This window comes from Rhinatrema bivittatum, chromosome 1 (assembly GCF_901001135.1).
Source record: "Rhinatrema bivittatum chromosome 1, aRhiBiv1.1, whole genome shotgun sequence".
Classification (NCBI taxonomy): domain Eukaryota; kingdom Metazoa; phylum Chordata; class Amphibia; order Gymnophiona; family Rhinatrematidae; genus Rhinatrema; species Rhinatrema bivittatum.
In genome coordinates, this window is record NC_042615.1 from 559424265 (window position 1) to 559450018 (window position 25754).

The 25754-nt window shown below is 47.5% G+C and overlaps 1 protein-coding gene across 2 annotated transcripts in view; it reads right to left on the reverse strand.

Moving 5' to 3' along the window:
• The window catches only part of LOC115099247, a 503007-nt gene that overhangs the window by 178292 nt on the left and 298961 nt on the right, over nucleotides 1-25754 (reverse strand). For both annotated transcript variants that reach the window (XM_029616734.1, XM_029616743.1), the window contains one exon: nucleotides 1667-1857. In XM_029616734.1, coding sequence (XP_029472594.1) covers nucleotides 1755-1857 — 103 coding nt within the window. In that variant the 3' untranslated portion in view covers nucleotides 1667-1754. The remainder of the gene's footprint in view (nucleotides 1-1666; nucleotides 1858-25754) is intronic.

Consider the following 25754-nt stretch of genomic DNA (forward strand, 5'->3'; position numbering starts at 1 on the left):
TATTATAGGCAATTTTCAAAAAAGAAATTACCAAAGCAGTTTCCCTTTTCAAAATGTCCTAATATGTTTGGGTACTAAAAGCACCTGTGTACATTTCCTTTACAACAGGCTATTCAAAATTGTCCTCTTATATATTAAAAAGATATCATCAACATTAAAAAGTCAATTCCATAAAAGTGAAAGTAAGGATGAGGCTGGGAACTACAGGCCAGTTAGTCTGACCTCTATGGTGAGCAAACTAATGGAATTGCTGCTAAAAAAGAGGATAGTGCAATTTTTGGAATCTAATGGATTGCAAGATCCGAAGCAACATGGTTTTACCAGAGATAAATCCTGTCAGACGAATCTTATCAATTTCTTTGATTGGGTGACCAGCGAGTTGGATCAAGGAAGAGCACTAGAGGAAGTGTATTTGGATTTCAGCAAGGCCTTTGACACGGTTCCGCACAATAGACTTATAAATAAATTGTGCGCCCTTGATATGACTCCTAGAGTGACTAAACTGGGCTAGAAACTGGATAAGTGGGAGGTAACAAAGGGTAGTGATAAATGGAGTTTTCTCTGAGGAAGGAGTTCTTACGAGCAATGTGCCTCAGGTATCAGTCCTTGGACCAGTTCTTTATAACATTTTTGAGTGACATAATGGAAAGGTTGTCAAGAAAGGTTTGATTTTTGCCAATGATACCAAAATCTGTAATAGGGTGGACAGCCAGGAAGAACTGGAAAACATGAGGAGGGATCTAGCGAAGCTTGAGGAATGGGCTAAGGTCTGGCAGCTAAGATTTTATGCTTAAAAATGCTGAGTAATGCATTTAGGATGCAAAAACCTAACTAATGGAGGTGAAATTCTTCTAAGCACAAAGGAAAAGCGGGTTCTGGAGTTAATTGTATCTAATGATCTTAAGGTGGCCAAACAGGTGGCTAAAGAGATTGTAAAAGTCAGAAAGATGCTTTGCTACAAAGGAAGAGGAATGGTGAGCAGAAAAAGGGAGGTGATATTGGTCCCTTGGGAGAACTCACTTGGAATACTTTATACAATTCTGGAGCCCGTACATTGAAAATGATATAAACTGGATGGACTTGGTCCAGAGGGTGACTACTAAAATGGTCATTGATCTTTGTTCTAAAGCATATAGGGATAGACTTAAAGATCTAAACATGTATACCCTAGAGGAAAGGCACGATAGGGGAGATATGATAGAGACATTACAATATCTCAAAGGTCTCCATGCACAAGAGGTTAGCCTTTTTCAATGGAAAGGAGGTTCTAGAACGAGGGGGTAATGAGATGAGGTTGAAAGAGGATAGACTCAGGAGAAATCTTAGGAAATATTTCTTTTATAGAGAGGGTGGTTAGTGTGTGGAACAGCCTCCCAGTGAAAGTGGTAGAGACAAAAACAATATCTGAATTCAAGAACACATGGGATAATTAAAGGGGAGAGAATTATAATGCTAAACTAATTGAATGGATGAGCAGACTGGATGGGCCACGCAATCTTTTTCTGCTATCATGTTTCCATGTAGTCTGGACAACCAGAAATACTCAACTTTAGTGTGCATCCTCATACACTTCACAGAATGCTTATCTTACAATATATAATAAGAAACAAATTCCATAGAATCAATTTATTTATAAATAACAGATCAAACAATCATATAACCTTACCACTTTGAGCCCTGTTAAATTCAGCATCATTAGTTTTTCCAAGCTTGAAGCTATTATTGCCAAGCAGACATCAGTTACTTTTGGGACTCTACCCAATGTTCAGAGTCTGTAAATGTGAGCACTCAGAAGCCATATAACTCAGACATTCTTCACTGAGAGTGTGGCAGCCAAACACTTCCAATTTGTTCAGACTGAAAGGAAAAAAAAAAGGGAACAGAATGGAAAATGTTAAAATCCATAGGATATTCACATATCCTTTCAGAATGTGTTTAAAATTGCCTGAAAGTTATTTTATTGTGTTTTCATCCATCTGACGCAATCCATTTGTTTGTTTTGTTTAATGGACAACTATGGAGAATAAAAATATCAGACATCAGAAACAAATAGATATAAAAATAAATAAAGCCAATGCACATCAAATTTCTCATGCAAAATTACTGTTGGTTTTCCTGCACAAAACTTCATACAATACTTGTCTGTATTTATTGTATATATAGCAAAATTGCTACCTTGTAATAGGTGTTTATCCCAGGACAGCAGAATGTAGTCCTCACATAGGGTGATGTCATTCACGGAGCTCTTAAGCGGGAAAAACTTCTGGCAAGTTTCTAGAAGCTTTAACTGGCTGCCTGAGGCTACTGAGCATGCCCCGGCATGCCATGATATTCCCCTGCCACAGGGGTTTCACTTCAGTCTTGTTGTAGCAATAAGCGTTAGCAAAAATAAAATAATAAAAGGCAGAGGCCCAACTCCGCGTGGGTGGCGGGTGGGTTCCGTGAGGACTACATCCTGCTGTCCTGGGATAACACCTATTACAAGGTAAGCAATTTTGCTTTATCCCAGGACAAGCAGGATGCTAGTCCTCACATATGGGTGATTAGCAAGCTTGAGGCTGAGTCCTTGTCCTGTAGGTAGCAGTGATGCCGTTGTTGAGGAAAATGAGTCAGCCGAAGATCACAGCAGGTTGGTTGTGGAGGAGTTGGGTTTATACTGGAAACAAGTTCTTTAAGACAGATTGTCCATAGGCTGAATCTTGTCGTTCCTTCCTTGTCCAAACAGTAATGAGCTGCAAAGGTGTGAAGACGAACTCCATGTTGCTCGCTTTACCAAATGTCAATAATTTGGCACTGACACGATAATGTGCTACTGAGGAGGGACATTGCTCTCACTGAATGCGCCTTTACTCGCCCTTGGAGAGGAAGGCCTGTTTTTTCATAGCAAAACTGTATGCAATCTGCTAACCAATTGGATAGAGTATGCTTTCCCACTGCTTTACCTGGCTTATTTGGATCATAAGAGACAAAAAGCTGATTAGATTTTCTGAGGGACGTAGTGCGATTCAAATAAAAAGACAATGCATGTTTACAGTCCAAAGTATGTAAAGCTCTTTCCCCCTGGTGAGAATGAGGTCTTGGAAAGAAAGTGGGTAGAACTATGGTTTGATTTATGTGGAACTCCGTAACTACCTTGGGAAGGAACTTTGGGTGTGTACGGAGGACCACTCTGTCATGTAGGAACTTTGTGTAAGGTTCATACGTGACAAGTGCTTGTAACTCACTAACCCTTCTAGCTGATGTAATGGCTATGAGGAAAATAGTTTTCCATGTGAGAAATTTAAGATCACAGGAATCTATGGGTTCGAAAGGAGAACGCATTAATCCTGTTAAAACAAAATTCAGATCCCATTGTGTGACTGGAGGCCGAATTGGTGGTTTAAGGTGAGTTAGACCTCTCATAAACCTACTGACGAGAGGTTGTGTGGATATAGGTGCATCTCCTATCTTGTCATGATAAGCTGAGATTGCGCTCAAATGTACTCTGATTGATGATGTCTGAAGACCAGAGTCTGATAGAGAGTACAAATAGTCTAGAAGAGAAGTTGTGGGGCAAGTGAAAGGATTGATATTGTTTTGCTTGCACCAGAAAGTAAATCTTTTCCATTTGAAAGAATAATTCTTTCGTGTGGAAGGTTTGCGTGAAGCCATAAGTACTTGAGAAACATTATTCGAAAGATTGAGTGGTTGTAGGATTAAGCTTTCAACATCCATGCAGTCAGGGATAGGGATTGAAGGTTGGGATGGCGCAACCAACCCTGATCCTGAGTTATGAGATTGGGAGCTACTCCCAGGCGTATTGGATCCCTGACTGAAAGGTCTAGCAGTGTGGGAAACCATACTTGTCGAGGCCAATATGGGGCTATGAGTATCATGGAACCTTGTCCTGTTGTAGCTTCACCAGTGTCTTGGTGATAAGCGGTATTGGAGGATATGCATATAGTAGGCCTGAGTTCCAAGGGCGAGCAAAGGCGTCCTTGGCTGGTTGGTTCTTCTGTTTGTGTAGATAACAGAAATTGTCCACCTTGTGGTTCAGATGCGACGCAAAGAGGTCTGTTGTTGGTTGTCCCCAACGTTGGAATATTTGGGTCGCTATTGAGGGATTCAGAGACCACTCGTGTGGTTGAAACTGGCGACTGAGTCGGTCTGCTAGGACATTTTGAATCCCTGCTAGGTAAGTGGCCTGTAGGAACATTGAGTGGTTCAAGGCCCAGTCCCATATTTGTGCAACTTCTTGACAAAGGAGATACGAGCCCGTACCTCCCTGTTTGTTGATGTACCACATGGCTACTGTATTGTCTGTCTGGATGAGCACCGTCTTGTGTGAAAGGCAGTCCTTGAACGCATGCAGTGCATAACGTATAGCTCGAAGTTCCAGAAAATGGATTTGATATGTGGCTTCGAGTGTTGTCCAAGTTCCTTGAGTTTGAAGAGAGTTTAGGTGAGCTCCCCACCCTAAGGTGGAAGCATCTGTAGTTAATGTTATCTGAGGGACCGGTTTTTGGAAGGGTAGGCCCCTGCGTAAATTGTCCTTGATTGTCCACCATCGTAGCGAAGAGCGTAGTTGGTGGGTTACTTGGATCTGATAATGTAGTGGTTGGATCGCTTGGATCCATTGTGATCTCAGAGTCCATTGGGTGAGTCGCATGGCAAGTCTTGCCATAGGCGTGACATGAACCGTCGAAGCCATGTGGCCTAGTAGGATAAGAAATTGACAAGCTGTCGCTTGTGGTTGTATGGAGATTGAGTACGCCAACTGGGACAGCGTAAGTGCACGGTCTTCTGGAAGAAAAGCATGTGCAATGATTGTGTTTAATTCTGCTCCTATGAATTGGAGTAGATGAGACGGGTGCAGGTGGGATTTTTGATAATTGATGAGGAATCCCAGCTGGTGAAGTAACTTTATTGTGTAATGTAGAGAAGTTACTGCTCCTTGTTGTGTTTGACTCTTGATTAGCCAGTCGTCGAGATAAGGAAAAACATGCACACCTTGTTTGTGCAAATGTCCTGCTATTACTGCCAGGCATTTGGTGAATACTCTTGGAGCTGAGGCCAGGCCGAATGGTAGTACTCTGTATTGGAAATGTTGATGTCCTACTGTGAAGTGCAGGTATTTGCGATGAGGCGGGAATATAGGAATGTGTGTGTAAGCATCTTGAAGATCCAGAGAACAAAGCCAATCTCCCTTTTGTAATAGTGGCAGCATGGTGCCTAGCGAAACCATTCTGAATTTTTCTTTTCTTAGGAATTTGTGGAGATTTCTGAGATCTAGAATAGGGCGTAGGCCTCCGGTTTTCTTTGGAATGAGGAAATACCGGGAATAGAATCCTCTTCCCTTCTGGGTGTGTGGTACGTGTTCCACCGCTTTTGATTTCAGAAGAGTAGATAATTCTATTTGTAATTGAGGTATGTTGAGTTGGGAGTTTTGTGGTGGAAACTCCTGAGGGAGAGATGTGAAGTCTAGGCGGTAGCCGTGATGAACAATGGACAGTACCCAATGATCTGTTGTAATGTTTGTCCATTCTGTGTAAAAATGGGAAATTCTCCCTCCAACTGGCAATTCGGGATAAGGGTTGGGTAGTTAGCTCTGAACTCTGGGATGTTTTTCAAAAACCAGAGGTTGCACCTGTCTGAGGAGGCGGCTGTGGCCTTGCCGCTCGCTGTTGCCTTTGTTGTGGGCGTTGTTGAGACCTTGGAGGTCTTGACCTAGAGGTTTGAGGATAGTACCTCTTTGGCCTGTAGAAGGGACGTTTCGGTTCCCTGCATTGTGGTCTGCGAGTGGTATGAGTCGCAGTGTCATGAGGTAAGGTTGATAGTTGCTTTAGGGTTTCAGAATGTTCTCTGAGCTGGGCAACGGCATCTTGCACCTTTGTGCCAAATAAGTTATCTCCCCCTGGCAAGGTAGGATCGACTAACTTGTCTTGTAGCTCCGGGGCCGTAAATCCGAAGCCTTTAGCCAGGCCCACCGTCTTTGCAGTAATGCCCCGATGCAGCTGTTCTAGACGATGTTTCAAAAGCATCATAGGCTGCCCTTATCTCGTGCTTTCCTGCATCTAGGCCCTTTTGCACAATTTGCTGAGCTGCCTCCTGTTGTTGTTGAGGCAGAGATGGTAAAATCTCTTCTATTTGCTTCCAGAGATTTCTCTGGTGCTGCGTCATATAAAGCTGATATGCAGCAATCTTTGAGTTCAGCATAGCTCCTTGGTAGATTTTTCTTCCCATTAAATCTAGAAATCTGCTATCTTTTCCAGGAGGGATGGAAGCATGTGTTTTGGATCTGCGAGATTTCTTCTGTGCAGATTCTACTACTAGGGAGCTGTGAGGAAGTTGAGGCTTTTCGAAACCTGAGGCAGCTTGCACAAGATAAGTAGAGTCTACTCTTCTGTTTACTCCAGGAGTTGTGCAAGGGTGTTCCCATATTCTTTGCTGAAGTTGTAAAAGTACTTCATGCACTGGGATTGCTAAGTTGTGCTTAGGAGGATTCACAAATTGCAGTATCTCAAGAGTTTGTTGCCTGTCATCCTTTTCAGATTGTAGCTGAAATGGTATGGACCTCTGACATTTCCTGTATAAAAGAGGAAAATGAAAGATCCTCTGGAGGAGACTGTTTTTTAGCTTGAGGCGGAGTATTCTCGGATAAAAAATCCTCTGAGGAATGCTCTGATCCTGTGTCTGACCATGTGTCTGACATGTGTTGGTATTGAGGAGTTTCCAGTGTTATAGCAGGGGGAACCCCTGAAGGTCCCTGTAGGGGATCTTGAGGGTCTGATGTAGTATGTTCCTCCTCATCCTCTAGTTCATCTTCTTCTTGACCAGGTGCTATGGGCAAGGATGCTAAGAGGTCTTGGTACCTTCTAGTAAGCAAGGTATGTAGTCTTGCTTCAGATGTGGAAGTATCAGGAGCAGGAATGGAAGTATGCCTAAATTTTCCTGATGCCTTTTTTGGTACAGTTGGTCTTTCTTGTACAGGTGGTCTAGTTGGAGCTAGAGTGTACAAGGACATCGATGGTGCAGGAGTTGGCATCGATGAAGTTTGAAAAGTAAACATAGAGATTGGAACCATCGATGAGATGGGTCTAGATGGTATCGTAGTCATCGAACTTCTGGTAGGTATCGATGTATCTAGTAAAGCTGATGGTACTGTCATCGAAGAGGTAGTGTATGGCATCGATGAAGTCATCGTTGTCATCGGCGTTGATGGGATCGCCGGCATCGGCTGAGCAGCCGGTATGGTAGTTGGAAACATCATTACATCTTCCGGCATCGACACCGCAGTCGGCATCGGCATCGACAGGGTTGTCGGCATCGACACTGTAGACAGTATCGGCATCAACACGGATGTCGGCATCGACTCGGCGGTCGGCATCGACTGTAAAGTCGGCATCAACCCTGTGGTCGGCATCGGCGATGACGCCGGTATTTTATCTTTTAAGGCATCGTTGACTATCCGTGTGATTAATGTAGTCAATTCTGTAACCGATGTCGATGGTATCGATTCCTGTCCGGGTGTTACGGAGGTCGATATCAATTTTTGTTTTTTAGGGACCGGTTCCCCCGGTGGTGGCAATGGAGGAATGGAGCGGTGCCGTCGGTGCCTATGTTTGGAATGCGGTTCAGAAACCGACTTTGTGGATGATGCAGAGGGTGTTGGAGAGGAGGCATCTCCGGAACCTTCCGGGATCCTCTTCTTTAGTAAAATCTTTTTTGTGAGGCCTACCGGTGACGATTTTGTCGATGTCGTTGGCGATGGCGCTGTTTGGATTTGGAAGATTTGCGCCATTTTCTCTTGGCGGAGTTTCCTGCCTTTCACCGTCATCTCCTGGCATTGTGAACAGGCGGCGATGTCATGTTCTCCGCCGAGGCAACGAACGCATTCGACATGCGGGTCCGTGATGGACATCGTGCGGTTGCAGGCCGGACACTTCTTAAAACCCTAAGTCTTTTCTGTCGACCGTCGATGAAAAATGAAGTTTTTTCTAGTGAAAAAACGTATGGATATTTTTGTCACCGGCCGGTGACAAAACAAGTAAGACCCGTAAAGGGCGGAATTTGTTTTAATTTTTTCTCGTTGTGAGGTAACTCACAGGGCTCCTATATAAACCGTGATGCTGTTAGCAGCGCGGAAAAAATAAGACTGAAGTGAGATCCCTGTGGCAGGGGAATATCATGGCATGCCGGGCATGCTCAGTAGCCTCAGGCAGCCAGTTAAAAGCTTCTAGAAACTTGCCAGAAGTTTTTCCCACTTAAGGGCTCCGTGAATGACGTCACCCATATGTGAGGACTAGCATCCTGCTTGTCCTGGGATAATGCTTTTTCATTTTGAATAAGCAAATTATTCAGATGTTGAATATAAGTACAACAAGCAAATATTATGCCTACACAAATTCTGTAATTGTGACTGCAGAATGGTTGAATTATTTTTCCAAGCACTTTTTATTCATCATCATTGATTCAATACACACACACACACATACATACAAGACAATCCAACAGTCACAGAATGCTCGCACAAAGAGGAAAGACAACAGCAGGGAAGAGGTACTCATCAACCATCCATCTGTTCTTTAAACAGAGACCTACTGAAAATACTCAAAATTTATGATGAAGAATAAGAAAAGGGTAAAAGAGAAAAAAATAAATCAACCATAATAAAGAACAGAATTAATAACTCATTCCCCAGCTCACACCTCCCCACTCTCTTCTACATTAAACAGCAATGCTGTGTAAGAGTTTGCTATACTTACATCAACAAAAAAGAGCAAGTAAAAGGGTACAGCTAAACATAACCCTACTCCAATAAAACTTCTCAGTGATGAATCTTTATAAAGATTCCTTAGAAACTCACGAGTTTAAAGGAAGGTCTAGCTTATGCCTAGTATCTCTGGAGAAAATAATACATCTTTTAAATAACTAAATAAAAGGGAGCCCAAATCTCCAAAAAAATTGCCTGATTGCTCTGAACTCCCAAGTCAGCTTTTCCATATGTAGCATGTTCCACACTTTTTGTAAGCATTCCATTGAACATGGAAGGAAGGATCTTCTTGTTGCGCTCGGGGGTGGACCCCTTGTCCTGGAATAGTGCGGGGACTGCCCCCGGGGGTGGAGCACAGAAGGAGACAGAGGCGGTGTAGAGCTTCACCACTAAGCCGCTTGGGCTTAGGTGGGCCTCGCAGGGTCTCCTGGGAGAATGGAAGTCTGGTGTCCCCATGAGACTAGGGGAACGCTATCGGGTTCGAGGCTGAAGACAGGTTGAAGCAGAGAGAACCAGTATAGTGATGGCGATGACAAGGCTAGGGACAGAGCCAGAATCAATGGACAAGGTCAAGCAGGCAAAGTCAGAATCCAGAGATCAGTCCGAGGAATGGTCAACGAAGCAAGGGTCAGGAGCCGGAGGTCAGACGAGGTCAAGGAACAAGCTGAGGTCTTAGGCAAGTGGCAGGCAGGTCAGGAACAAGCTGAGGTCTTTGGCAGGCGGCAGGCAGAGAGGCAGGTCAGGAACAAGCTGAGGTCTTTGGCAGGTGGCAGGCAGGTCAGGAACAAGCTGAGGTCTTTGGCAGGCGGCAGGCAGGTCAGGAACAAGCTGAGGTCTTTACCAGTAAGTCAGTCCAGGGTAAGACCAGGAAGACGAACATACGAACATTGGCATAAGCAGGAACAAGCAGGAACAGAACTGGAACAGAAGGATCCTGGAACAAGACTAGTGACAAGCAAGCAAGACACACGAACAAGGGCAATCTCAGGAACAAACCAATCTGATTGCCAAGGCAAGGAAGTGAGGCCAGGAACTTTCTTTTAACAGGAACTCAATCAGGGCGTGCCGCGCAACTAGGCCTCGCCCTGGAGCCTACATCAGAGTGGCTAGTCCGTGCGCACGCGCCTAGGGGCGTGGCCCGTGTTTCTGAGGACGCCAAGGCCACGTGTTTCTGAGGCCTGGCGCACAGCCGAAGGCCCAGCGACCGCTGCCACAGGACGCCAAGGCCTAGCTAGACTAGGAAGGGCCGCGAAGGAGACTGAACTGGGACCCGCTGTGGAACCCCGAAGGTGAGCGGTCCTGTGTGCAGGACGGCCGTGGGTGGGGCGTGTAACAGTACCCCTCCTTCTAGGCCTCTCCCTACTTGGCTGTGGTTTCTCAGGATTCTGTCTATGGAAGGACATCAAGAGATCCTTATCAAGGATATTCTGAGAGGGTTCCCACGAGTTCTCCTCGGCCCCATAGCCCTCCCAAGCTAGGAGATACTCTCATTTGCCTCGGCATTGCCAGACGTCAAGGACTTCTCTTAGCTGCAGAGAGGTATCAGATTCTGCCGAGATGCGTGGAGCAGGAGGGTCTTTACGAGAGGGCCAAGACAGGACCAGAGGCTTTAGCAAAGGCATGTGGAACATATTGTGGATTCCCATGGACTGGGGTAGCTGGAGCTGATAGGAAATGGCTCCCACTCTTCAGAGTATTGGGAAAGGACCAATATACTTCGGGGACAGCCGGTGAGAAGGAAGTCAGAGACGGATGTGCCGGGCACTCAACCAGACTTTCTGGCCAGGTCGAAAGAGTGGAGCAGGTCGTTGATGATGATCCGAGGTGCATTTAGCGCGCTCAGCAGCCTGCGAGAGTCACTCTTACCCGAGTCCACACTTGGCGGATGGTATGCGCCATGGTTTGTGCTGTAGGGGATGGACCCATCACAGGAACAGGAAGAGGCAGACTGGGCTGCCTTCCGAAGACAACTGCAAATAAAGACACGTTGGTGGCTGCTGCGACTTGAGTGCTATGTGACAGCTCGGCCCAAGGGAGGAGGTCTGACCAATCATTCTGCTGGTCGTTTACGTATGAACGTAAAAACGTTTTCAAAGTCCGATTAGTTCTCTCGGCCTGCCTATTGGCCTGAGTATGGTAGGCCGAGGTATAACTCAAAGAAATATCAAATTTCTGGTATAAGGAGTAGAGATGAGCTTCATTTTTCTGGCTCGGATCGGGTTTCAGTTCGGGCGCGTTGTGGGAAAACTCGTTTTCCCACGGGTTGTTTTTCTGTAAAAACGAAGCTGGAACCTGAACCCGAAACCAGAAAAATGAATAAAAAAAAAAAAACCTGGAACGGAAAAAAATCCACCCCAACCCTTCAATTTTACTTTCTTACAACCCCTCCACCATCCCGATCCCTCCCCAAGACTTACTAAAAGCCCTGGTGGTCCAGCGGGGTCCCGTGAGCGATCTCTCCCTTCGTGCCATCGGGCTGTCGGGCCTGCTACAAATCAAAATGGCGCCGATGGCCCTTTGCCCTTACGATGTCACAGGGGCTCCCGGTGCCATTGGTCAACCCCTGTCACATGGTAGGAGCAATGGACGGCCAGCGCCATCTTGTGCTCCTACCATGTGATGGGGCCGACCAATGGCACCGGTAGCCCCTGTGAATTAGTAAGGGCAAAGGCTATCGGCACCATTTGAATAATGGCAGCCGACGGCCTGAGTGCAGGAGATCGCTCTGGACCCCCGCTGGACCACCAGGGACTTTTGGCAAGTCTTGGGGGGCCCCTCCCCCCTGCACTAACCCGAAAAACGAACTTTCCCCAAAGCTCGGGGAAAATCCGTTTCATGGTTCAGGTCCCCCGAACCACTACGAATTAGGCAATTTCGTTGAAATTGCCTAATTCGTGATAAATGAATGCACATCTCTAATAAGGAGCACCAATACTTGGCGGCAAACTGTGGTCCCTGATCGGAGACAATCTCCTTGGGGAGTCCGGGGCTGACAGAAGACCCAGCAAAGGGATAAAGTGACCCATTTTCAAGAAGCGATCGATCACAACCCAAATTACTGTGTTGTTTTGTGACGGAGGAAGGTCCGTGATGAAATCTGTCGAAATACTGGACCAAGGTTCAGTAGGCGCTGGGAGTGGCTGTAGCAAGCCCCAAGGCTTTCCCGTCGGTGGTTTTTGTTGCGCGCACGTGGGACAAAAGTCCACATAATTCCGTAAATCTTGCACCATGGTGGGCCACCAATAGTGTCGGCGCAGCATCTCCAGTGTTCTGGCACGGCTGGGATGGCCTGCCAGTTTCGAATCATGGGCCCACTTTAACATACGCTCACGTAGTCGGCGAGGGACGACAGTCTTCCCGACTGGAATAGTAGTGGTTGCTGCTAGCAAGATACAAGCAGGGTCGATGATATAACTAGGAACTTCCAGAAGATCCTCAGGCTCAAAGGACTGAGACAGCGTGTCAGCTCGCTGATTCTTGAAACCAGGACGGAAACAGAGGTTGAAGTTAAATTTCTAAAAGAACAAGGCCCACCAGGCCTGGCGGGGATTCAGAAGCTGAGCCTACTTGAGGTGTTCTAGATTTTTGTGATCTGTGAATATGGTGAATTTGTACTGTACCCCTTCCAACCAGGGGTGCCATTCCTGGAGGGCTAACTTCACTGCTAGCAGTTCACGGTCACCAACCGTATAGCGTTGTTCTGTGGGGGAGAACTTATGTGAATAGAATGAACAGGGAATTAACTTGCCTGTAGGCGAGTGTTGACTCAGAACAGCCCCGGCACCGATTGCTGAGGCATCCACTTCCACCACAAACGGACATTTGGGATCCGGGTGATGGAGACACGGACCGGAGCTGAAGGCTTCTTTGAGCCTCTGGAAGACCACAATGGCTTTAAGTGTCCAAACTCAGGTGTTGGCCCCTTTCCTAGTCTTAGCTGTGAGTGGGGCAAACATGGAGGAGTAGTTGGCAATGAAACTTCGATAATAGTTAGTGAAGCCCAGGAACCGTTGCAAGGCTCGAAGACCGAATGGCTGGGGCCAGTCACGGATCCCTTGGACTTTCTCCGGGTCCATTGAAAACCCACGGTTAGATATATATCCTAGGAAGGGTAGACAAGTGTGTTCAAACAAACATTTCTCCAGTTTAGTGTACAGGTGATTCTCTCTCAATCGCTGGAGGACAATGCGAACATGTTCGCGGTGGCTCTTGAAGTCCTTAGAGAATATAAAATGTCATCAAGATAGACAACAACAAAGTTGTACAGGAGATCCCAAAAGATCTCATTCATGAGGTGCTGAAAGACTGCTGGAGCAGTACGTATTCGTAGTGGCCGTCTCTAGTATTGAATGCCTTCTTCCAAATGTCATCAGGTTGGATACGTACTAAATTGTACGTACCTCTCAAATCCAACTTGGAGAATACTCGGGCCCTTCAAGACGATCGAATAATTCGCTAAGGGGTAGTGGGTAACGGTCCTTGCGCACTATAGCGTTGAGACCCCGGTAATTGATGCAGGGACGTAGTCCACCATCTTTTTTCTTTACAAAGAAGAACCCTACTCCTGTGGGAGAGTCAGAGGATCGGATAACCCCTTCTCCAAATTTTCTTTTATATAATCCGACATAGCCTGAGTCTCAGGCTGTGACAAGGGATAAGTGCTGCCTTTGGGAGGCGTCGTGTCCGGCAGAAGTTCAATAGGACAGTTGAACTTACGTAACAGAGGCAGAGTGTCTGCTTTCTGTTTCGAGAATACATTACTGAACTCAGCATACTGCGGAGGCAGACCAGGAAGAGTTGTGGATTTCAAAACCCGTATCACAGGTGACACCGGGCGGAGACAAGTAGTTTGGCATTTAGGACCCCACTGTACCAACTGCAGGGATTGCCAATCGAACTGGGGGTGATGGGCCTGGAGCCAGGGAAGCCCCAGAATTACCGGATGCGTTGAGCGTTTCAACACGTAGAAGGATGTCTCTTCTTCATGGAGGGTACCCACTGTAAGGTGAATGGCCATGGTCCGATGGGTAATTAGACTGGGCAGATGTTCTCCTTGGATGGAGGCAATACAAAGACTCAACTCTAATGGTTGAAGGGGTATTTCCAGAAGTTTGACGATATCATCCATAATGAAGCTGCCACTCGCTCCGGTATCGATGAGAGCAGTGGTGGCGAACGTGTGGGCCTTGATGCCCAGGGACACTGGGAGCAAAAGTTGAGGGCCAGAAACAGTTGCGCCCAAGCTCAGGACCCCGCCGGGTTCAGGCACTGCAATTTCCTGGACAGAACAGGCAGAACTGCAGATGATGTCCAGAAGTGCCACATTAAAAGCAAAGCCTTTCTTTTCTACGGCGGAGATGTTCCGTTGGAGACAACAGTCCCCAGTTCACCTCCATGGGTTTAACCGTGGAGGAAGGTGGTGGTGCTGCATTCTTCGCAGGAGTGCAGGGTGCACTTGCAGGCCGTACTGGAGAAGAGCTTGGAGCCTTTACTTCTAGGCGTTTTTGCCGGAGGCGATGATCGATCCTTCCAGCAAGGGAGATCAAGTCTTCTAGAGACGTGGGAGTCTCATGGACGGAGAGTTCATCCTTTAGAGCAGACAAGAGTCCATCTAGGAAGATGATTTGCAGGCAATCTTCTTGCCACCCAAGTTCTGTGGCTAATGTTCGGAACTCCACTGTATATTCAGAGAGGGTTCTTCATCCTTGGCGAAGGTGGAGTAAATTATGACTGGCAATAGCCATCTGACCAGGGTCTCCAAAGGTCTGTTTGAAGAGAGCAATGTAGTTGGACAACTTGTAGAGAATGGGATCAGAACGTTCCCATAAGGGAGAGGCCCATGCCAGAGCCTTCCCTTCCAACCGGGACAAGATGAAGGTGACTTTGGTGATCTCCTTCAAAAACAAGGAAGGTTGGAGTGAAAATTGCATAAAGCACTGATTAAGGAAGTCAGGACAGGAGCATGGGTCCCCATTGTATCTAGGAGGTGCTTGTAGTGCCAGAGTTGCTTTAGGAAGCATAGTTGCCGAGAGGCGCACAGGATTGGCCATAGCAGTCTTTTGTAGCTGGGAGCGTAGTTCTTCTACCGAAGAAGCCAGCGTTTCCAAGGCTTGATGATGTTGCTTTACTGTAGTGGCCAGTCCTGGTAGGGCCCTGGAGGTGGGAGACACCACCGAGTCCATGGCCTTGGCAACCTGTTGCGCTCGGGGGTGGACCCCTTTTCCGGGAACAGTGCAGGGACTGCCCCAGGGGGCGGAGCACAGAAGGAGACAGAGGCAGTGTAGAGCTTCACCACTGGAAGCCCAAGGTCCCCCCGGGAGGAGCCCGTAGGGACCCGGACCGCTTAGACTTTGGTGGGCTTCGCAGGGTCTCCTGGGAGAATGGAAGTCCGGTGTGCCCACTGAGACTAGGGGAGCGCTATCGGGTTCGAGGCTGAAGACAGGTTGAAGCAGAGAACCAGTATAGTGATGGTGATGACAAGGCTAGGAACAGAGCCAGAATCAATGGAAAAGGTAAGGCAGGCAAAGGTCAAAATCCAGAGGTCAGTCCGAGGAATGGTCAATGAAGCAAGGGTCAGGAGCCGGAGGTCAGATGAGGTCAAGGAGCAATCTGAGGTCTTAGGCAGGCAGCAGGCAGGCAGGCAGGTCAGGACAAGCTGAGATCTTTGGCAGGTGGTAGGCAGGCAGGCAGGTCAGGAACAAGCTGAGGTCTTTACCAGTAAGTCAGTCCGGGGTAAGACCAGGGAGACGAACGTTGGCACAAGCAGGACTAGTAAGCAGGAACAGAACTGGAACAGAAGGATCCTGGAACAAGACTAGGGTCAAGCAAGCAAGATAAACGAACAAGGGCAATCTCAGGAACAAACCGACCCGATTGCCAAGGCAAGGAAGTGAGGCCAGGAACTTCCTTTTAACAGGAGCTCAATCAGGGCATGCCACGGAACTAGGTCCCGCCCTGGAGCCTACATCAGAGCGGCTAGTCTGCGCGCGCATGCCTAGGGGCGTGGCCCCTATTGCTGAGGATGCCAAGGCTCGGCCTGAGGCCTGGTGCACAGCCGAAGGCCCGGTGACCGCCGCCGCAGGATGCCGGTTCTTAGCTGGACCGCGAGAGTGACTGAATTGGGACCCGCTGTGGAACCCCGAAGGTGAGCGGTCCCGTGCGCGGGACGGCCACGGGCGGGGTGCGTGACACTTCTCCAATATCTAGCTAAAATGCCCCTGTAGTTAACAATATGCACTGTACCAAGCATCTGGGATTTTTTGAGCTATACATTACTTTTCAATTTCTAGCAAACATTTTGAAATTCTTGGTTTAGATGTTCCATTCACTATATTTGAGATAATTTGTATCTCTTTCCAGAAAGAACAAATCAGGGGATATTGCCATAATAAAGCAAAAGCTACTAACTTGTAATAGGGTTTCTCCAAGAACAGCAGAATGTAAGTTTTCACAGGTGGGTGATGTCATCTGATAGACCCTGGCCAAAGAAGACTTCTTCATAGCTTCTTGAAGCCTTTAGCAAGCTTTGCCAAGCATGTCATGCCATCTGTGTAAATGATGTTGCATGGAGTCTCTTCAGTTCTTAAAATAGCTAAAATGAAATAGAGGATCCAACTCCAAGGAGAGGCATTTGAGCTCTGATAGGAATTAAATAATGCTCTCCTCCATTACATGTAAGCAACTTTTGCTTTTTTCTGAAGACAAGTAAAATGTTATGTCCTCAGAGGTGGGGAATTCCTAACTATAGGCTGCCTTCAACCAAAAAATAAATAGATAATTATAAAACAGTGCCAATGGACCAAGCGCTTTTAATGACACTTTTTTTTTTTAACAATAATAATGGGCCCTAGGGTTTGCAGTTATATTTTAAAATTCAAATATACTATGCAGGACAGATTCATTAAACCTACTGCTGCTCTAGGAGTCTATATAAACAGTAATAGGATATGAATGTGTGAATTGAATGCCATGTCACAACCTTGCAAATATCTTCCATGATGGCTGATCTCAATATAAGCCTAGACATACCCATCCAGAGTCAGACCTGCCTGGGCATAACAGAAATAAATACAATTGCTAATCACTTAGAAAGGTTATGCTTGGCAAAAGCATTTCCAGATTTGTTGGGGTCAAAAGGAGCAAAAAGCTGGATAGACTTTCTGAGGGCTTCAGCCTGCTCCAGAAAGAAAGCTAAGGCTATTTTGCAATCCAACCTATCTGGGTAATTCATCAAGCTATGTTAGAGCATTATGGCGTAATAAAGCGGGTCTATCGCATGATAAAGTGGTATTAATGAGCGATGCTTAATGCAACATGTGTTAGTATATAACTTTGATAATGAATATGGACAATCAAGAAAATTAGGCAAATGAGGGACCTCTACCACATTTCGGGATACAATATCGCATACTAATGCTGGATTTATCTTGGGAAATAACACCATCTTTTTTATTTGGGGCAGGGTGTCAAAAAAGTATTTATCACGCCAGAGCGGCAGTTATCGCGGGATAGCGGCACTTATCATGAGCGATAAAATGAGGCCTTCTCTCTGACATACCTATACATAGAAACATAGAAATGACGGCAGAAGAAGACCAAACGGCCCATCTAGTCTGCCCAGCAAGCTACGCACTTTATCCATTTTTTTCCCCTTTTTTTTTCTCTCCCACCTGTTACTATTGGCTTCCAGTACCCTCCAGCCCTAATTCCCCTCCACCCCACCACCAATTTAGACAGCAGCGCCGTAACTGCATCCAAGTGAACGTCCAGCTCAATTAGGGGTAGCAACCGCTGTAACAAGCAGGCCACACCCTTACCCCATACTCTTACCCACCCCTGTTTTTATTTTTTTATGTTTTGAGATAGCAGCCCTCCATCCTTCCGCTCTGTGAAGGTGGAACACCAACTACTGGCCACTGGCATCCCGCTCCGTGAATGCCTCTGTGGCTACTGCCGCTCCGTGCAGTGTTTGAATGCCTCTGTGGCTACTGCCGCTCCGTGCAGTGTTTGAATGCCTCCTCTTTATTCACGCCCTCTAGACTTGATGGATCCACAGTTTTTATCCCACGCCCCTTTGAAGTCGTTCACAGTTTTAGGCTTCACCACTTCCTCCGGAAGGGCATTCCAGGCATCCACCACCCTTTCCGTGAAGAAATACTTCCTGACATTGGTTCTTAGTCTTCCTCCCTGGAGCCTCAGCTCATGACCTCTGGTTCTGCTGATTTTTTTCCGATGGAAAAGGTTTGTCGTTGTCTTTGGATCATTAAAGTTTTTCAAGTATCTGAAAGTCTGAATCATATCACCCCTGCTCCTCCTTTCCTCCAGGGAGTACATATTTAGATTGTTCAATCTCTCCTCGTATGTCATCCGATGAAGACCCTCCACCTTCCTGGTCGCTCTTCTCTGTACCGCTTCCATCTTGTCCTTGTCTCTTTGTAGATACGGTCTCCAGAACTGAACACAGTACTCCAGGTGAGGCCTCACCAAGGACCTGTACAAGGGGATAATCACTTCCCTTTTCTTACTAGATATTCCTCTCTCTATGCAGCCCAGCATTCTTCTGGCTTTTGCTATCGCCTTGTCGCATTGTTTCGCAGACTTCATATCATTAGACACTATCACCCCAAGGTCTCTCTCCTGCTCCGTGCACATCAGCCCTTCTCCCCCCAGCGAATATAGTTCATTCGGATTTCCACTCCCCATATGCATGACTCTGCCCTGAAGAGCCAATAAAAACACCTTTTCCTGCCAGCCCTGTATTCCTAAAACCAGAATGTTAGGTGGAAGTGTACTAGTATTGGGACACTGGACGTTCCAGGCTGCTCAACAACAAAAGCAACAACAGGGAAGGGAAATTCAAATGCCTCCTACGGAAGTACCTGCACTAGAGCCAGAGCTGCAAGCCCCGCTGGTGGAGTGGGATAACCCACATCAGGACTTGTCATGCAGGAGGACACACATGCGATACAGGGAGTGCATCTTTCAACTCCGATCACATTGCTGGGGATACTGATTGACCACAAGGTTAAGAGGTATCGCCTGAGCTTTCAGGCTATCATGGATTTATATTAAGAACTCAGAGGGGAGCTGGATCCAGTCACAAAAAGGTCCTACTGTATACCAGACCTTACCAAACTATTGTGCGCCCTGTATTTTATGGCATCTGGCTCATTCCAAAAAACAATTGGGGTCACTGGGGGAATGTTGCAAACATCATTTCCCACCATCTGGCCCAGGTCCTAAGAGCTGTACGCAGCCACATTCATTATTACATAAGATTCCCTCATGAAAGGCAGGACTTGCTGGACTTGAAGAGAGCTTTTTATGCCATTGCGAACTTTCCACGTGTTCTGGGAGCTATTGACAGCACTTGTGTAGCCATCAACCCACCTCCTTACAGGGAGGGGATCTACCGCAACAGAAAGCTCTTCGACTCCATCAAAATGCAAGTGGTCTGTGTTACTCGATTGCGTATCCTTGATGTGGTTGCTAAGTTGCAAGAGCTGCACATGATTTCTTTATACTTATGTAATCTGAACTGTTTGAACAATTTGAAGATGGCCTCTATGATGAATGTTGGATAACAGGTAAGAGTAGTGCTTCTTTCTATCATTCTTCCCGAGCTATGTGTATACAGCAAATGGCAGTGATATGGAGGGCTGTCAGAGATGTGACTGCATCAGTTAGATGACATGTGGCTTGCACATTTATGTAAATAAGCCATAGTGGCAGGGCTAAAGTTTTTCCCTCAATGCTGTAGAGGCCTGCTAATGTTGCATTCCCATACAATACAGTTTCCACTAATGACAGAGTGTGACTGAGTACTACAGAGTTTCAATTTGTCAACTTTAAACAAATGGCTGTTCAAATCCTCTCTCCTGGAGATGTTGAAATGTAACTTATCAACCAAAACCTATTTGGGTCCACAGTGCAGGGACTCCCAGGTTAAGTGTGCCTGTTAGTGCTCTGTTAGCCCTCAGCTAATGATACCCATATCAATATCCAGTTTGCAGCGTTCGTGCTCTGACAGCCAGGATGTAAGCTACAGTTTGTATAGACCATTCCAGGAGTATACAGTTTCAAATGAAGCTGTGGGATATGCATTCTGGGCCATTCCTATTCACTGCGTCATGCCTGCCAAATGTGCATCTCTGGCGGACATACTGCATACAGCTAAGGACATGAACAGCCATATTACTATGTTGATGTCTTTCTGCAATGTGCAATGAAACATATGGGAGCTGTGATGTACAGCTTCAGTGTTATAGGATTGCTAGAAACTGGTAGAGATTAATTGGTTGTGAGTGACATGAACACATTGTATAGGAATCCCAAATGCAGTTTTCCATTCATGAACATAAGAAATTGCCATGCTGGGTCAGACCAAAGGTCCATCAAGCCCAGCATCCTGTTTCCATCAGAGGCCAAACCAGGCCACAAGAACCTGGCAGGTATCCAAACACCAAGAAGATCCCATGCTACTGATGCAATTAAAAGCAGTGACTATTCCCTAAGTCAACTTGATTAATAGCAGTTAATGGACTTCTCCCTCCAAGAACCTATCCAAACCTTTTTTGAACCCAGCTACACCAAGTGCACTAACCACATCCTCAGACAACAAATTCCAGAGCTTAATTATGCGTTGAGTGAAAAAGAATTTTCTCCGAATAGTCTTAAATGTGCTACTTGCTAACTTCATGGAATGCCCCCTAGTCCTTCTATTATCCGAAAGTGTAAATAACCACTTCACATCTACTCGTTCAAGACCTCTCATGATCTTAAAGATCTCTATCATATCCCCCATCAGCCGTCTCTTCTCCAAGCTGAACAACCCCAACCTCTTCAGCCTTTCCTCATAGGAAAGCTGTTTATCATTTTGGTTGCCCTTCTCTGTACCTTCTCCATCGCAACTAAATCTTTTTTGAGATGCGGTGACCAGAACTGTACACAGTATTCAAGGTGCTGTCTCACCATGGAGCGATACAGAGGCATTATGACATTTTCCGTTTTATTAACCATTCCCTTCCTAATAATTCCTAACATTCTGTTTGCTTTTTTGACCACTGCAACACATTGAGCAGACGATTTCCATGTATTATTCACTATGATGCCTAGATCTTTTTCCTAGGTGGTAGCTCCTAATATGGAACCTAATATTGTGTAACTACAGCAAGGGTTATTTTTCCCTATATGCACACCTTGCACTTGTCCACATTAAATTTCATCTGCCATTTGGATGCCCAATCTTCCAGTCATGCAAGGTCCTCCTGTGTTATGCTCAGGCTTGTGAACCCTTGGCCGACGGGAGGATGGTATACCTTTCGGAAGATCCGTAGGTTCTCTCGTCGGGTGGCGAGGCAGAGCAGAAGACGGGACCAGCAGGAAGGCTTTACAGCGAACAGCACCGAGGCCTGTGTCGGAGCGACGGTCCGAAGTCAGTGCCCTCTCCGGAGGCTCCCGCGGTGGCGGACCGCCGCGGGCAAGGTAGGGGACCGCGTTCACGGGCTGCCACGGCCGTGAAACACAACAGTACCCCCCCTCTTTAGGGCGCCTCCCCGGAGGCCTGGGTTTAGCCGGGTGGTCTTTGTGGAACTGCTCCAACAGATTCCGGTCCAGGATGTTAGCCAATGGTTCCCAGGAGTTGTCTTCGGGACCGAAGCCCTCCCACGCCAACAGATATTCCCACTTCTTCAAATGTTTCCTCACATCTACCTCCAGGACCTGATAGGTGAGGTCATCTTCGGAGGCAACAGGTTCAGGCATTGGAGGCGTGCTGGAAGGCCACGACAATACCAGAGGCTTCAGGAGGGAGGCGTGGAACGTGTTGTGTATCTTGAGGGACGGGGGAAGACGAAGTTGATACGAGATAGCACCCACCTGCCGGACGATGGGAAACGGCCCAATGAATCGCGGGGCCAGTCGCGATGATAGCAGTTTCAAGCGGATGAACTGCGTGCTCAACCAAACCTTTTGGCCCGGCCTGAGAGGTGGGTACGGTCTTCTACGCTGGTCAGCATACCTTTTCGCTGCCTGGCCGGCCTTGATCAGGGCATGTTGCGTGGATATCCACAGGCGGTGCAACTCATCAGCAGAGAGCTGAGCTGGAATTTTATTGCCCAAACTATGAGCATTTGTGCTCGTAGCTTTCCAGCTATTCTGGTACAGATTACTGCTTTTCTTGGACTCCCTTTGTGACTTATTTAGCTGACTTTTGTTATGTCCTTTGCCCTTTTTCATTGCATTTGTATTTGTATTTGTGTTTGAGGGGGTGACATTTTAATGTCCTACTATCACCCCCGTCCTCAAGTTTAAATGCCTTATGACATAGGATTTCAATTTATCTCTTAGGATCCTTTTTCCCTCCACAGACAGATGTAAGCCATCTTTGACAAAGAGCTTTTTTCTGTTCCATACACGGCCCCAGCTCCCAATATATCCAAAACATTTTTCTTTCCACTAGGATTTGAGCCATACATTGAAGTTATCAATATGGCATAGCCTCTCCTTCCCATTACCATGAACAGGTAACACTTCCGAAAAGGTAATGGTTGTCGCCATGTGACTAATCTGCTTTGCTAGAGACTGGAAATCTCTCTGTACCGCTTGGATGCTGTTACTAGCAAGGTCATTGGTTCCCAGATGGATGATAATATCAGCTTTAGATTCTTTGCTTTCTTCTTGGATTGTTTTGACTATCTGAATAGCATTTCTGCCGGCCAATGATCCTGGAAGGCATTTAATTGTAGTGTTTCCCTCTAGAAGAGTTCCCAAATTAGTGCCTCGGATGACAGAGTCACCCAGCACAAAGGAAAATTAGTTTCTTACCTGATAATTTTCGTTCCTGTAGTACCAAGGATCAGTCCAGGACACCTGGGTTGTGACTCCGCACCAGTAGGTGGAGACAGAGCAAAACTTGTGTGCGGAGCCATATATATGCCCCTGTGCCAGTCACAGCTCCTCAGTCATACGTAATGTCAAAGTAGCCATGCAACCAAGTAACAAATTGGCTAGAAAAATTCACTTCTAACTAGACTAACAGCAAAACTCCTACTTGAACCGGACTCCCCAACCGGAAGAGATAAACAAGCTAACAGCAGAACTAAGAAAATATTATGAGCGGACTCTCCGTTACTGTAGCGAAGCCCTGCGGGCGGGATCCTGGACTGATCCTTGGTACTACAGGAACGAAAATTATCAGGTAAGAAACTAATTTTCCTTTCCCTGTACGTACCAGGATCAGTCCAGGACACCTGGGATGTACCAGAGCAAAAGTTACCGAGGGTGGGAAGCAGAGAGGCCCGCTCGAAGTACCCTCTCTCCAAATCCCCCAGAATCGGTAGACCGGACATCCAACCGGTAATGCCTGATAAAAGTATGCATCGACTTCCAGGTAGCCGCCCTGCAAATCTCCTGAGGCGATACCTGAAAAGCTTCCGCCCTGAAAAGCTTCCGGCCTGGGAACGAGTCGAGTGAGCCCGAAGACCCTGCGAAAGCGGCTTACCCTTTACCAAGTACACTGAATCAATAGCCTGTTTAAGCCAACGCGCAATCGTTGTGCGGGACGCCGCGGCCCCTTTCTTTGGCCCTGAGAACAACACGAACAGATGGTCAGTTACCCGGAACGGATTAGTAACCTCCAAATAATGAAGAAGAGACCTTCGCACGTCCAGCTTTCGCAGTTCTTTGAACTGGGGATCAGTGGACTCCCCGACCCTGAAGGCCGGTAACTCCACTGACTGATTGACGTGAAAAGACGACACCACTTTAGGAAGGAAGGAAGGAACCGTCCGCAAGGATACTCCGGAATCGGAAATCCGCAAGAACGGTTCCCTACAGGACAGCGCCTGCAATTCCGAAATACGCCGAGCCGAGGCAATTGCCACCAAAAACACCGTCTTCAAAGTAAGGTCCTTAATAGTTGTACGCTTCAATGGCTCAAAAGGAGCGGAGCTTAGAGCGGAAAGAACCCAGTTAAGGTTCCAAGACGGACAGAGGGAACGCAATGGAGGACGGAGGTGTTTAGCCCCTCGAAGAAAACGGGAAATATCAGGATGAAGAGCCAGGGAGGTTCCCCGGACCTTACCCCGCAAACAACCAAGAGCTGCCACCTGGACCCGTAGCGAACTGCACGCCAAGCCTTTGGTCAGACCGGCTTGAAGAAACGTTAGAATATCTGAGACTGAAGCAGAAAAGGGATCCAACCCTCGCTGCACGCACCAATCCTCAAAAACCGTCCAGACCCGGACATAAGCCAGAAACGTAGACTGTTTCCTGGACCTCAGCAAAGTAGCTATCACCGCGTCTGAGTAACCTTTTTTCTTCAGACGATTCCTCTCAAAAGCCATGCCGCGAGACAGAAGTGATCCGCATCCTCCAAACAGACGGGGCCCTGACGTAGGAGCCCCGCGAACCCCTGGAGACGAATGGGTAACGACACCGACAACTGGATGAGATCTGCGAACCACGGACGACGCGGCCATTCCGGTGCTACCATGATCACAAGAAACGGGTGCGCCGAAGAATCTTGCCTATCATCGGCCACGGGGGAAACACGTAAAGAAGTACATCCGTCGGCCATGGAAGTACCAGAGCGTCGACGCCCTCTGCTCCTCGTTCTCGACGCCGACTGAAGAATCGTGGAGCCTTCGCGTTGTCCCATGTGGCCATCAGATCCATGTGGGGAACTCCCCATGTCCTGCAGATGAGCCGAAAAGCTTCGTCCGCCAACTCCCACTCTCCGGGATCGAGGTGATGACGACTTAGAAAATCCGCCTGTACATTGTCTACCCCGGCAATGTGAGAGGCTGCTATGTTGCTGAGATTTTGTTCTGACCAGGTCATCAAGAGCTGTGCCTCCGCAGCCACCTGTGGACTGCGCGTCCCTCCTTGTCGATTGATGTAGGCCACAGTGGTTGCGTTGTCCGATAGTACTCGGACCGCCTTTCCGCTTAGTAACGGTAAAAAGGCTTGGAGAGCTAGACGGACCGCTCTGGTCTCTAGCCGGTTGATAGACCACTGGGTTTGAGACGCTGTCCATAGCCCCTGGACCGACCTTCCTAGGCAAACTGCTCCCCAGCCGGAGAGACTGGCATCCGTGGTCACTACCGTCCATTTGGGTACTAGCAGGGACACTCCACAGGATAGATGCTTGGAGTCGAGCCACCAGTGGAGGCTGGATCTCGCTTGGCCCTCGAGTGGAAGAGGCAGGAAAAACTCCTCCGAGACCGGCCGCCATCGGGATAGTAAGGACGACTGCAACGGCCGCAGATGAGCGAACGCCCAGGGAACCAGGGCTAGTGTTGAAGCCATCGAGCCCAGGACCGTCAGATAATCGCAAACTCGAGGACTGTGAAGAGAGAGCAATCGCCGCACCTGAGACTGTAGCTTGTCCCTGCGTTCCTGGGACAAGATCACTTTGCCGTTCCTCGTGTCGAATAGAGCTCCGAGGTATTCTAGGGTCTGAGTCGGTACCAGATGACTCTTGCTGAAATTGACCACCCAGCCTAGAGACTGTAACACCTGGAGGACTCTGGCCACTGCTTGCTGACACAGAGGCTTGGATTTTGCGCGAATCAACCAATCGTCCAGGTAAGGATGAACCAGGAGACCTTCTCGGCGTAGTTGCGCCGCTACTACCACCATCACTTTTGTGAACGTGCGAGGAGCGGTCGCTAGACCAAACAGTAGCGCCCGGAACTGAAAATGCCGCCCCAGAATGCAAAACCTTAGGAATTTCTGGAACTCCGGCCGAATTCCCACGTGCAGGTACGCCTCCGTGAGGTCCAGGGAAGCCAAGAATTCGCCTGGCCTTACCGAAGCAATTACCGAACGAATCGTCTCCATCTTGAAGTGAGGAACGCGTAGGCATCTGTTTACGCCTTTGAGGTCCAAGATCGGCCTTGACGTGCCGTCTTTCTTTGGGACTATGAAGTAAATGGAGTAACGGCCTTTGCCGCGCTGATGGAACGGGACCGGAACGATAGCTCCCAAGCTTTCCAAGCGC